Source organism: Podarcis liolepis (genome assembly GCF_965112155.1).
Source record: "Podarcis liolepis genome assembly, chromosome: 12".
Classification (NCBI taxonomy): Eukaryota; Metazoa; Chordata; class Lepidosauria; order Squamata; family Lacertidae; genus Podarcis; species Podarcis liolepis.
In genome coordinates this window covers 24,997,546-25,011,071 of record NC_139563.1, presented here as the reverse complement: position 1 = coordinate 25,011,071, position 13,526 = coordinate 24,997,546, and the positions used below count along the sequence as shown (strand labels likewise).

The 13,526-nt window shown below is 41.6% G+C and overlaps 1 protein-coding gene across 2 annotated transcripts in view; it reads right to left on the bottom strand.

The window, feature by feature from the left end:
• CUBN (cubilin) overlaps positions 1-13,526 on the bottom strand; it is a 133,304-nt gene that overhangs the window by 100,820 nt on the left and 18,958 nt on the right. Inside the window, exons 11-17 of one of the 2 annotated variants that reach the window (XM_083467340.1) lie at positions 11,993-12,114; positions 11,690-11,876; positions 10,237-10,349; positions 9,229-9,463; positions 7,420-7,601; positions 6,447-6,609; positions 6,161-6,351 (exon numbers count right to left, since the gene is read on the bottom strand). In XM_083467340.1, coding sequence (XP_083323466.1) covers positions 6,161-6,351; positions 6,447-6,609; positions 7,420-7,601; positions 9,229-9,463; positions 10,237-10,349; positions 11,690-11,876; positions 11,993-12,114 — 1,193 coding nt within the window. Of the gene's footprint in view, positions 1-6,160; positions 6,352-6,446; positions 6,610-7,419; positions 7,602-9,228; positions 9,464-10,236; positions 10,350-11,689; positions 11,877-11,992; positions 12,115-13,526 lie in introns of those variants that run through there. The other variant, XM_083467341.1, reaches the window with a different exon arrangement.

Below are 13,526 nucleotides of genomic sequence, written 5' to 3'. Positions count from 1 at the left end.
GTAAGTATCAACCAGAACCAAGTTTTCAAGGGAATGGCTGGGTGTGCCCCAGACCAATGCAAATTCCAGGTCAAGAAACAACAGCATTCAAACACACCTGCTGCTTACCAAACTGGTGACTCCTATATTGGCTGCTGAAGAAGGTAGAAAGGTGATTTTAATCTTTGCATGTACGCTGTTAAAGATCTGGCAACCCCTCCTCTTAGTCCCTCTGAATCATTCACAAGTCCCTAGTGGCTAGAGGAACCATTCACAAGTTAGATGGTGTTATTTTAGATATGCCTGCACCAGTGCCAGATTTACGTGTAAGCTAAACAAGCTATAGCTTAGGGCCCCACTCTCTTGGGGGCCCCCAAAAAATTTAAAGGAAAAAAAGCACCTGGATGTACATTTCCAAAATATAAGATAAAAAAACAAATAAAATAAAACCTACACACAGCAACAGTGTTTTGTGTTGTGTAGGCTCCAATGATGTAAGTAATGGGCCCCGCCTGCCAGCCTGTGTCCTAAAATATCACTGCTTTGCTCATTTCTATATCAATTACTTTGATAAAATACATATTTTGTTATGTGCAAATAGCTTTAGATACCTGTTAGGTCCATAAATTGCCACATAGCATATATTCAATACAAAAAAGTGACAATTTGTTGTTGACAAAGGACAGCTGGATATATAAAGGGCCCCATTACCTTCAGTAGCTTAGGGCCTCATCAAACCTAAATCTAGCCCTGGCCTGCACCCTGCCACACTCTCCATGAAAGCCTTAATGAAAGAAATGATGAGAATGGAGGGGAAATACCAGAACACACCAATAACACAGGACCTCATCTGGCCCTAGTGTGCTCAGGGCTAAACTAGCTGTGATGGCAGCCACGGGATTGGTAATTGTGTGTATGCCTTTCTAAACATAAATCTATTGGGATGGGATCCAGAGCACACAACTACCACTGGGAGAGGTGTGGCGGGGAGGTGTTACAGGAGCTTTAATGCTTCACCCCCACACTGTGGTTCTGATCCAGACTGGACATACACCACTTGCATTGTGGGAATGGGAAAAGCTTCCGCTTGCTCCAACTGCACATAGATCCAGATTGAGGCAACAGCATGGGGCAGAGAGTTCAAGCTCCTGCCCCCTGCTCCATGTCAAAATCCTGTGTCACAGGAGAAGCCTGCAATCTATTAAAAAAAAGAATCACACATTTGTGTATGCCACATTTGTACTAATGGACCAGTCTCCAGTGGAAATGTGCTAAACCTTTGTCTTGGGGTAGAATGCAAACCTGAAAACAGTGGAAGGATAAACCACCTTAATCTCAGTTCACAGCTGTTAATAGATTTCTGATTTATTTTGAGCATGCTGGTATAATGTGACCCATAAAGTCCTGCATAGCCAGGGACTGACATACCTGTATAATTTTAATCCCTAGGCTAGTATCAGATTGACCTTTCTGCATGAAATATCCTGCTGTCACGGTAAGATATCTGAGCAGCACCATCTTCTTAGTGATCCCAGGCACTAAGGGCTGTTCTCATGTGTTTTCAATTAAAAATATGCCGTGTCACATTTCTGAAACATCTGTGTGCCTCCATTATACTGAGCTGCAATTAGACACAGCTTTCTGGAGTGCATTTAAGTGTGTCCGTGACAATGAAACTGAAGGAAGAAGCCACTTAAGAATAGCTGGCGTACACCATATAGAGTGGCATGTACGCACAATGTACAATATAATCCATAGTACATGCACTTGTGCATGGGATTCCCCTCTAAATAGGGAGGTATATATAAAAAGTGCCATACAAATAACTTGCTGTTGATAGCGCCGGCACGCTCTGGCTGAAAAAAAGCACCGGTTATATTCGGTCTTTGTCGAGCATTTATTCTGATTTGTTTGAAGGAAGGTTATATGATAACAAGCATTCATCTCGATCTCATTTGTGGGGTGTTTATATGTCTTTCCATTAATCATTTGTTTGTGCCAAACTTTTCAGTGCATTTCTGCATCACTTTCCTAACAGCAAAAAGTCTGGGTTTCTTTTTAAAGTGGATTTGCTCTGCTGTGGGTGGCAGAGCATTAAATCTAATTGCAGAAACCTAAATTGACAATACACACTTGAGCCTCTCTTGAAAAAATAGTGACAGTCTGGAGGTACCCTACATGACCTGCATAATAGCCTTTCAATGAACTTTCATGGAAAGGAAAACAACAGCAAGAAACATCTCCCCATCTCTCGTTAGGATGCTTTAGAGCAGTTCCAGTATTGGGTTGTTAGCCATTTTTTATAGTGCCCTGTGCTTCCATTCCTCAGCTGAGTGGATGTGCAAGGAATCAGGGTGCCAGGAGTAGCCAAAGAAATGCAGACACATCAGAACAATGCTACACTTCCTGCATTTGATCGCCAAATAACAAGGTAAATGCTTTGCTGAATTAACACAAAGTGATTGGGCCTGGCAGAAACAGTTTGTTCCTCTTGTTGCAGTGGATTTCACTGCCGTTTTGCCAGCAATTAGGGGAGGGAATTATGAGCCCAAACAAACAGAAGCTGTCTGTTTTCATTACACACCAGGCTTCCCCCTGATTTGGAAATTAATTACACTTCGTTCCAACCAATGTCAAAGGAAGGAAGGAAGGAAGGAGCAATGTTATTACAGCAACAAGCCAAAGCTGTAGATAACAGTTCAGTTTATATTAAAGATAGTCCACAGGAACCCTTTCTCATTTTTCTACCCTCAAAAGGCAAGTTTCAAGCTATATAAAGACAAATGAGTCAGCTGATCCCCTGATGATGGCTGAGACCCAAAGAGCCTGAAGCGAGAGGTTTTCAGTAGCGTGGGGAAATTTTTGACTGCTGTTTTTGAACAGCTGTCCTGATGCCACATAGAAACTAGATTTGGAAACCCCCTCTAGATTTTTTTACTGGAATTTAAAGTCTTTGTTTTATTTTAAAGACCACCTCAACTCTTTTGGATATACTTTAGAATAACAGAGTATATTAATAAACTAATACATATTCAGAAAAAAGCTCAAGTTAATCAGACACCATAAAAAGTGCTTGGGCTCCCAGATTTGAAATTATATTATCATGCAGCTTGCTTAGGATGGATTAAAGACTGGGTCATGCTAAGAAATACGGAGATTCTAGACTTGGAAGGATGGAACAACCGCTACGGTTGGCACGCCTACCTAGTTTATGATAAGGTGGCTGTAAATAAGGACTTCCTGAAGCATATAATCAGGAAGTCATTATACAAAGTTTAGGCAAATTACCGATGGCTCTTAGAACCAAAGATACCCTGGTGGGTATCTCCCTTAGAAGCCTTAGAAGCCATGAAAAAGAAAAATATGGAAAAGGGTTCGCCTACATATGAACAGCTATTATTTAAAGAGCAAGGTGATGTAAGATTAAAACCCTATGAAGAAATTAAGAATTACTGTAATAGTTGACTACAATATTACCAAGTAGCGCACTGTTTTAAAGAAGATAAAAAAATTGGATTTGAACAGAAAACATCAAAATTACAAAGCGAACTCCTACAACCAAATAAGAGACTAATATCGAGAATGTATAGTTTACTCCTGGAATGGGAACTGAAAGATGAACTAATAAAAGAAACAATGATAAAATGGTCACAAGATCTAGGCCAGACAATTCACCTAGCTAGATGGAGAACCGATATAAATTTTACGGCTTGCAATTTGATAAAAGAAAATATAATGAAGATGTTTTACTGCTGGTATCTCACTCCAGTAAAATTAGCAAGGATTTATAAAAAAAATAAAATCAAATCTCTGCTGGAAATGTAAATCAGAGGTAGGGACTATGTACCATTTGTGGTGGGGGTACAAGGTGGTCAAACAATTTTGGACATTGGTACATGAAGAGCTTAAAAAAATATTCAAGAGTTCAATTTCTAAAAAGCTGGAAGCATATTTGCTGGGCTTAATAACTAGTGACATCCCCAAGGACAAAAGGAATGTATTTCTTTATGCAACAGCAGCGGCCAGATTATTAATGGCAAAAAATTGGAAAAAAGAAAAAAAAACCACAAATATCAGAATGGAGAGCTAAAATCTGTGAATTTGCTGAGATGGCAAAATTAACAGCAACAATTAGGGGCTGCTCAAATCAAAAAACCAACAAAGAGTGGGAGCGCGTAAAGGAATATATAGAAAGATTAGGATTTAGAGCTTAAATTTAATATGCAATAGGTAAACCATGCAAGGAGACAAGACGTACTATAATATATAAGGAATAATAAATATAAACTTCGGTTAACACAGCGAGGAATAATATTGTGTAAATAAGATCACACATGGGTTAAGGGAAGTAACGGGTATGGGGAGGGAGGTATTGAGGCGCATCTAGAAAACTATCAAGGATATACTGGTATATGTGACCTAAGAGGTTAAAATGATGGAGTCTAAAGAAGGAGATTAATATTAATGAAGAGCAAAACAAGGGATTTTGTGAAAAATCTGGCACAATTGAAAACATATGAGATATGCTCTTGACTGTATTTGGGTTATTATGATTGTAAAACCTTCTGATGTTAAGATTGTATAAAATTATTATTATTATTATTATTATTATTATTATTATTGAAAATATATTTTAAAAAAGTGTTTGGGCATGTGTATAAAAGAATATTGTATGTCATTTTAGCCATCTACACACACACACACACACACACACACACTTTAATCAGTAAAGTACCAGTGAAGAGAATTTCAGTTAGCTAAGTTGATTACATCTAGAACCAAACACCATTTCCCTATAAAGCAGTTGCTAAATTCAGGGTTAGCTGTAGCCTTAGCTCAGGTGTGGGGAAACTTTGGCCCTCTTCAGATATTGCTGAACTACAACTCCCATCAACCTTGACCATTGCCCATGCTTTCTGGGACCGATGGGAGTTGTAGTCATCAACATCTGGAGATGTTCCTCACACCTGTTTTAATTGATGTGAGATCATTTCCATAGTTAAGATTTCCCAGATCTTGTCTTATCTTCCCTTTGATAGTTGGAGGCCTTTAATTCTCCTCCCCCCATTTTCTTGCAATTCTTAGTTTCAAGAGAAGTTTCTGCGGAGTGAGAAGTTTCTCCTTGAGGGAGGAGAAACAAATCTACAGCCCCATAGATTCAGGGAACAAATTACATAATTATTTGAATCTGGCCAATATATATTTTGGACCCTATATTACTGTTGGCTGTTTTAGCACCTGAGAACCATGCACCTTTTATACAGCTTCTGTCCTGCTGGGCCAGGCCAAAGGCCCAACTAATCTAGCATCCTGTTATCACAGTGAGCACCCAGATGCCTGGATGCAATCATCACTCTCCCCACTGGTGATTCCCAGCAACTGGCATTCAGAGGTAAGGAGCATAGCCATCATGACACTCCATTCTGTGCTGGGAGAAGCTACTCCTGGTGCAATTCTGCCTTCTATGCACCTCTTAAAGGCACAGGACCCTTTGCAGAATACGGCTCTGGCAAAACAAACTCACTGAGCAATGCTTATCCTTATCTTGTATTTGGCACACTGCAATTTGAGCGCTCAATCATATGGAGATGATAAAGAGTCAGTCTTATCATAGTTATGTTTCTGTGCTGATCTACGTTTGCCTTTTTTTGATTGCTCATAACTTGTCATCTGTGACTTTTGGACCCTAATGAAGTTGAATGTCTATTTCCTTGCATATCCTAAGCTAGAAACTCTTCTCCACCATTTTTTTGGTGCAGAGACATTCTAGAGATGCTTGAATAGATCTCCTATCACTTTCAATGTCTTTTTTAAAGTATCATGAGCCCCTTCAAAATATATCAGGACCACGGACCAGAGGGAGAAAGGGTTACCCAGAAGGTTGCTGGCCAGTAACTCCTAAGGTACCCATGGAAGGTCTTCCTTAATGGTGCAGATAGGGTTGATTTCCATCAGGAAAGTATTGCAGGGAAAAAGGAATAAACCACCTCTCCCCCAGCATGCCATAATCTCATCCAAACCAGGATAATCCCCACCACAATTGTTTTTTAAATAGATGTTAAAAGAAGGAGAATCCAGTCACATCTTTAACAAATGTCTCATCTCATTTGGCCCATCCTCCTCTTCCTCCTCTCAAAGCCAACCTTCCAACTCTACAATGTGATGATTCTATCAAAGTCACCTCAACGTAGTTCCAGTTGCAGCTAGGATGACTGTCCAGCTCCAGGTGTGTAAAATTGAGGATCATTTTTTCACCAGGTGGTTGTTGAATGATGTAGATACATTGCCTGTTGTTAAGGTAATGATTGGGCCAGTAGGGGGACATGATAACCCCACTGCTGCCTGTATAGTTTCCTCCACAGTTGGGATCCGCTGCATTGATGAAAAACAAAAGGTTACTCAAAACAGCATCTATGTGCCCTGTGAAGAGCTGCAACTGTAGACCCAGTATGCAAAAACACACTTACCGGTTGATGTTGTATATGTGATATGGAAGCCTCTGTCACTATTAGAACCATCGGAATGGAAATGAACCAAGCCATATGGGCCAGTGGTTTGAAGAGGAGGTGGCAACAGAGAGCTGCAATATCTTCCAAGGAGGGGATCTTGAGGGAGGAGACCATCTCGAATCTAAATAAAAGCACCAATCCACATATTGATATCATGTCACACACACATGCACTTTATGGGGTGGACTTAATCCAATTTATAGTAGCCTCAATGAAACCTGGTTAATTTAAATCCCTTTGATTTTTTGGGTCTGCTCTAAAAGCACGACTAAGGCCACATTCACGCCATGCATTTAAAGCACTATGTTATGACTTTAAACAGTCATGGCTTTCCCCCAAAGAATTCTGGGAGCTGTCAGTCTAGCATCTACAGTCGTACCTTGGAAGTTGAACGGAATCCGTTCCAGAAGTCCATTTGACTTTCAAAACGTTCGAAAACCAAAGCACAGCTTCTGATTGGCTGCAGGAAGCTCCTGCAGCCAATCAGAAGCTGCAGAAGCCCTCTTGGGCATTCAGCTTCCAAAAATAGTTCACAAACTGGAACACTCACTTCTGGGTTTGCGTCATTCGGGAGCCAAAACGTTCAAGAACTAAGCTGTTTGAAAACCAAGGTATGACTGTATTTGAAGCTGAAATTTATTTAAGCTGCTTATCTGGACCACAGAAGTCTTTATGCAGGTGTTTCTGACTAAATAATGGTTAAAATTAGATTATGCTGGCCTATCAAGGAGAATTACCTCTCCCCACATATGGCAAAGTTTCTAATTTTTAAGTGTTTTCGACTGCCATTTTATGCACACTTATCTGGAAGTAAATCCCATGGACCTCTGTGGGACTTACTTCTGAGCAGAAATGCATAGGACTGCACCAGTAATCTTCTATCCAAAGCAGTATGTGTTATGAATAACATTTTTCTTCTAACAGATCTTACCTCCAGGTAGTCCTGGCTGCAATTATCATGGTGCTCAAGACTCAGTGTGCCAAAAGCAAACGTGATGAGGAGGCTGGGATTGGTTGAGATGATCCAGTAGCAATCCTTGTTGGGAGGGTAGTTACCAGGATAGCCAGGTGAATTAATTGAGCCATAAGTACCAGTCAGCTCACCACCACACACTAAGGGGGAGACAGAAAAACGGGGGATTCTTATTTACATTTTCACCCCAGGGAGAAAAGCCACTTGTCCTACTTTGAAACAGACAGCCCTCTATTTGTGAGAGGGCAGTCCTCTCTTTGAACGTGCCCTCTGTTTGAAGGGCTGTCTGTTTCAAGGTAAAGTACCAGAAGCGTATTGAGAGCAGGGCCCTGGATGCTGTCCCTTGATTGACAGCAGTCACACAGGTCACCATCTTCCTCTCTCTAGGGAGTTGAATCACATTTCTATTCATCTCACCAGGTGGGGAAGACAGTGACCAAGTGACCTGTGTCACTAAATTTGCTAATTGTTGGTAAATTTGCATCTAGAAATGGAAATTAGCACAGGCATTCTTTAACCTGCACATTTGTGTCCTCATACGTCCTCTTTTTTGGGTGGAACATAGTGGCGTATTTCCTCTTTCTTCAGTGATAAATATGTGGCCACACTAACCACAAGTCATGTGCCCTGAAAACCAGACATCTCAAGACTTCTTGCACCAACCTGAGATGGCATTGTAGCTAGCAGAATAAGCTCTGGGGCATATGATTTTTGAGGGTGCCTGAAATCCTTAGTAAGCACTCAGATACCCTGAGAAGTGAAATACCCCAGGGTCATAGACACCCAGAGTCCTCTCAATGACATCACTAGGTTGTGGGTTGTTTTTTGTTGTTTTTTAAAGAAAACACCTATGCACTGCTGCCCATTCCAATATAAACCAAGCGACATCACTCTTCATTTCATATTCAGCTTATAGGCATAGAATAACACATGTGTTAATCATATATGACACACACAAGGCTTCCATGTTATTTCCGAACAGGGAATGCATAATATGCGACGTTTTCCTAAAGCAGCAGAATTAGAAGCTATGCATTTTGCTTGGAATTAGTAAACTGTTCAGCTGTGAACATAACTAGCTTTAAAAACAAACGAACAAAAAACCTATTTTAAAACAAAGGTTTTCAAAATGTGGACTGCTGCCTTCAGCTCTGCTTCATTCAGGGCTCATCCACACAGGAATTTAATGCAGATTTGAAGCTGCATGTGTCTTAATCCCCACCCCACCCCCAGCATTGCCCAAATGCCATGCTTCTTATCTACCTGGCAGCCTGTACTTCCCCAGCATTAAATTTGGATTTTCCCAATTCAGGGATAACCTGATAAAGGAAGTAAATCCAATATAAAGCTACATGTTACCGAACTCTGGATTGCAATGAAGTGCATTGTGTGTTGGTACATTAAAAAACCTGTCTTTTTTAAAAAAAAACTTTAATTTTTTTATTTTAAATATATATGTCTACATGCACAGCTAAATAAATAGCTGCACACATGCCCACAACAGACTTTAGGTTTCCAGAACTCGTAGAGTGGGGAAGTACTAATTGAGGGGAGGGAAGAACAACACTCAGCACATGCATCTCATTAAGCAATGCTCAGTAATGTGGTAGGGAAACCTCAAGGCAGATTCCAGAGACATACAATTGAAAGGGCTCACATGTGGGCAATGGCACACAAACGCACACACGGGAAAACTGACTCCCATCTGCATCAATGCCCTAGTGCTGCGGGCACAGTCTTACTCGTTTTCATGCACCACCATCTTACCCGGCTGCCGGGACTCCCAATGAACTGTAAACCCTCGTGCATTCATCATGTGGTCAGAGTGGAGCCAGAAATACAAAGAGTTATGGCTGCTGAAAAGCTCTTCTGGGGGAGAAGACCCACAATATTTCCCCAGTGCATTTGCTGAAGCAGACTCTCCATCGTGAATCTGGAGAAAGCCTGACCTGCAGCTGATACTCTCCTCCAGCTGGAAGACTGGAAATGTGATCCGCAGGATCTAGCAGGAAAGAACAGAGAGATTCATTTAATTTGCTTGTTTTTTTCTATCCGTGGACTATGAGAGCCTCGGCTGAAGGATGATTAGATATTGTTTATACAGTTACACTGTGCAGATTAGATAGCACACCTGTCCACACAGTCATATGTTTGCCAGAACATCTGGAGGTGCTCTATATAATTTCCTGACAAACCCCAGAGCAGGCAGAAGGATTAGCTATTGCGAAAGGTCAAAGGAAGAGATAAAGAGGTGGATATACACAGAAGTCGACCAGGGAATCTAATACCAGACGCTCCAAACTATTTTGGTAACCTGATAGCTATTCTGGATTTCATATTATCCCATTTCAACAGGGACACTGAATTCCTCCCAGAAGCTTGGGAGTCCCCAGACTGAACATTCCCCACCACTGCTTTAAATTTCCCAGGTCTCAGGCTTGCAGAATCTACATTGATTTATACTAGAACTCCAGGAGACATGAACCAGACCCAGGTGAAAAAGAAAGACCCTCAGAATACAGCCAAGAAATAACAGAACAGAACTGAGATGCCATCTTCATAAACATCTGCTTCTGGTTCCCCCACTGCCCCAGTTTTCTTCATAATTTGGGGTGGGGTAGTCATTTTGTTGCTGCCATTGTTAAACAACAGAGCCAGAATTCCTTGCCGATCTACTTCCACCCAAAGATCTACCTTCTGGACTCCCTTGCCCTAATTTTTTTTTTGGGGGGGGGGCTGTTATGCCCTTTCACCCCCAGGTTGTGCAGCTCTTACCTTGTCGTTTGTAGTCCGAACCACCCAGGCGCAGCTGACTGGCTGATTATATTGCTCAGTGTGATTAAGGTAGCTGAATGAGCCCGACAGGCCTGAAAGTGACCCACCACACGCTGCAGGTATGGAAAAGAGTAAGTAAGTTAATATCAGAAGTTCCTTGAAGGAAATGAGAAATACCTATCAGGATACCTAAAAGATCATCTCATCTCTTACCCAACTAGTCACTGCCCTCTGCAGGAGAAGACCTCCTGTAGATATCAGGTCCCTTCTGTACAATGAAGAAATAGGGTCTTTGGTGTGGTGGCACCTGACCTTTGGAATTCCCTCCACTTACATACCAGACAGGTGACATATCTATTGCCTCTTTGGTGCCTGTTGAAGACCTTCCTTTCTCAACAAGCTCTCTTCAACAGATCAAAATACAGTATTTGGCCCCCATCTGCACTTCCGGGCACAATTCAAAGTGTTGGTGCTGACCTTTAAAGCCCTAAACAGCCTCGGTCCAGTATACCTGAAGGAGCGTATCCACCCCCATCACTCAGCCTGGACACTGAGGGCCAGCTCCAGGGGCCCTCTGGTGGTTCCCTCACTGTGAGAAGTAAAGTTACAGGGAACCAGGCAGAGGGCCTTCTCGGTAGTGGCACCCACCCTGTGGAACACCCTCCCATCAGATATCACAGAAATAATCAACTACCTGACTTTTAGAAGACATCTGAAGGCAGCCCTGTTTAGGGGAGTTTTTAATGTTGGATGTTTTATCGTGTTTTTAGTATTCTGTTGGGAGCTGCCCAGAGTGGCTGGGGAAACCCAGCCAGATGGGTGGGGTATGTATGTATGTATGTATGTATGTATGTATGTATAAAATTATTCTTATTCTTATTCTTATTCTTATTCTTATTCTTATTCTTATTCTTATTACATTTAAAGCAGTATTATACCATTTTAAACAATCATGGTTTCCCCAAAAGAATCCTGGGAGCTGAAGTTCTTTAAGAGTGCTGAGAGTTGTTAGGAGATGCTTATTCCCTTCACAGAACTACAATTCCCAGAGTTTCCTGGGAAGAGATATTGATTGTTAAACCATTGTGAGAGTTGTAGCTCAGTGAAAAGAACAAGGATCACCTAGCAGTTCTCAGTACCCTTGTGGTCAAGCAGGGATGCCCAGATAAACTGTACAGTCTGAAAGCTGCTCAGGACAAGAAGCTAGGTCCTGGTAAGCAGCTTTAAGGACTAGTTGGAATTCTGTTTCCCATTGATCGCTGCTAAGCTGACAGCTGCAATGCCACCCTCTGACCACCTGCAGTGGGTGGAGCTATAGCGCATCAAAGACCAGCTTCCTTCTTCAGACAAACTGCCACAATGGCACAGATCACAAGGCACCCACATCCTGCTGCTAGGGCCTGCCGTTTAGGATCTCTGAGTGCCTTATGACGTTCATTTATGGTGCACTTACCTTGTTGGGGTGTCTGGCATTGAGGTCCAGTCCAACTGCTTGTACATTCACAAGAGTAGCCATTCACCGCATCGGTGCAACTTCCTCCATGCTGGCAAGGATTGCTGGAGCACTCGTCAACGTTTTCTGTACAGTTGGCACCCGTCCAGCCAGGATGACACACACAGTTGTAGCCAGAGACTGTAGTCTGCAGACATGAAACCAAACAAAAGAGAAACCAAACACATATGAGTCTACTACTACCATAACCATATGAGTCTACTACTACCATCGTATGCTTTTAACATAGCAATGAACACTTACAAGACACACTCCATTTAGACAAGGGTTTTGCGTTTGGCAGATAGTGCTCAGTGCAACACAGCCACTGGGGCCGTAACCACTCCCAGTGTATCCAGCTGGGCAGATACAACTAGGCAAAAGGCCTGCAAAAATAAGAAGAAGAGGCAAAATAATCAAAGCTATGAATGTCATCATAATTTGATATTAATCATGTTGAACACCCCTGTTTCAAAGGGCTGCTTTATCAGCAGCAAAATCTTCAAACGATCCATTGTAGTTGGTTTTTTTAAGTTGTGACTTACAAATAATTTAAGATGCAGCCCTCTGATTTAAGTCAAACTAACCTGGTTTGAAACCCATACGCTCAGGAGAAAGAGCAATGCCTGTAACCAACAACGATATAAGCAACAGAGTAAAATAAAAGCCCTATTTTTAAACAACAACACCACCAGCCTTGATGTAGGCAATATTTTCTGGCTGTTTAGTCAAGCAAAAGCTGTTATCTGGATTAAGTGCGTAGTGATGTTTGGGGAAAATCCATTTCAATTATTAGGCTAAATATAATGGCTTGTTTACTCAATCCTTTTTTACAGGGATTAGCCCCAGTTAAAAATCTGATTCAGTTACAAAGCATTGAAATTCCTGATGTGCCGGATCAGAGTGTCTGTGCTTGTTATTTTACTGTAGTATTGGGGGAGTTCAGAGGGCATCATAGCCCTGCCCCCTACATGTTGGTGAAGCCCCCAGTGCCCAGCATCCGTGCCAGAGAGAGGAGGAAGGAGTCAGAAGATTGAAGTGGGGAGCTGACAGGCACTCAGCTCCCCGTAGTGATTGGTCCCTTAACCTGAGAGGGGTCTCCTCTCATTCAACAGTGTGCTCATGAACAATGAATTATGGATAGAGATTTGCATAAAATGTACATGTATTAGTCGTAGCAGCAGCAGCATTATATAAATTTCTATCCCATCCTTCCAAAAGAACTCAAGGCAGTAAACACCAAAGTGGTGAAATAATACTAAAAAATAGAATAAAAAACATATTTAAGAACAATTAAAAACTTTCAAAATATTTAAAGGCATCAAGCACGTCATTATATTAGGCATTGTTTTAGATATCATCCTCATGTATAAATTATAATAAAGTTAGCTCTAGGACAGCATACTGAGAAGGCACATAGTTCTCCCCACTCTGGGGAGACGAATGGTAGTTCTGTTTAAATTATACCCATTAATTCTCAGTTTTAAATAGAAATACCATTTGTCTACCAGAGCCAGGAGTTCAAAGCTGCAGGATTTGTTTCCACCCTCTTGCCTTTTATCTTCACAACAAGCCTTTGAAGCAGGTTCAGCAGAAGCAGAATGGGTGTGAGAGAAAGATCACATACACACCATACTTTTAAAGCACAGGGTTTCCCCAAAAGAATCCCGGGACCTGTAGTTTTACCCCCTCGCAGAGGTATAACTCCCAGAACCCTTAACAAACTACGGTTCCCACAATTATTTTGGGGGGAAACTAACGCTTTAAACTGCCTCAGCCCAGTATACCTGAAGGAGTG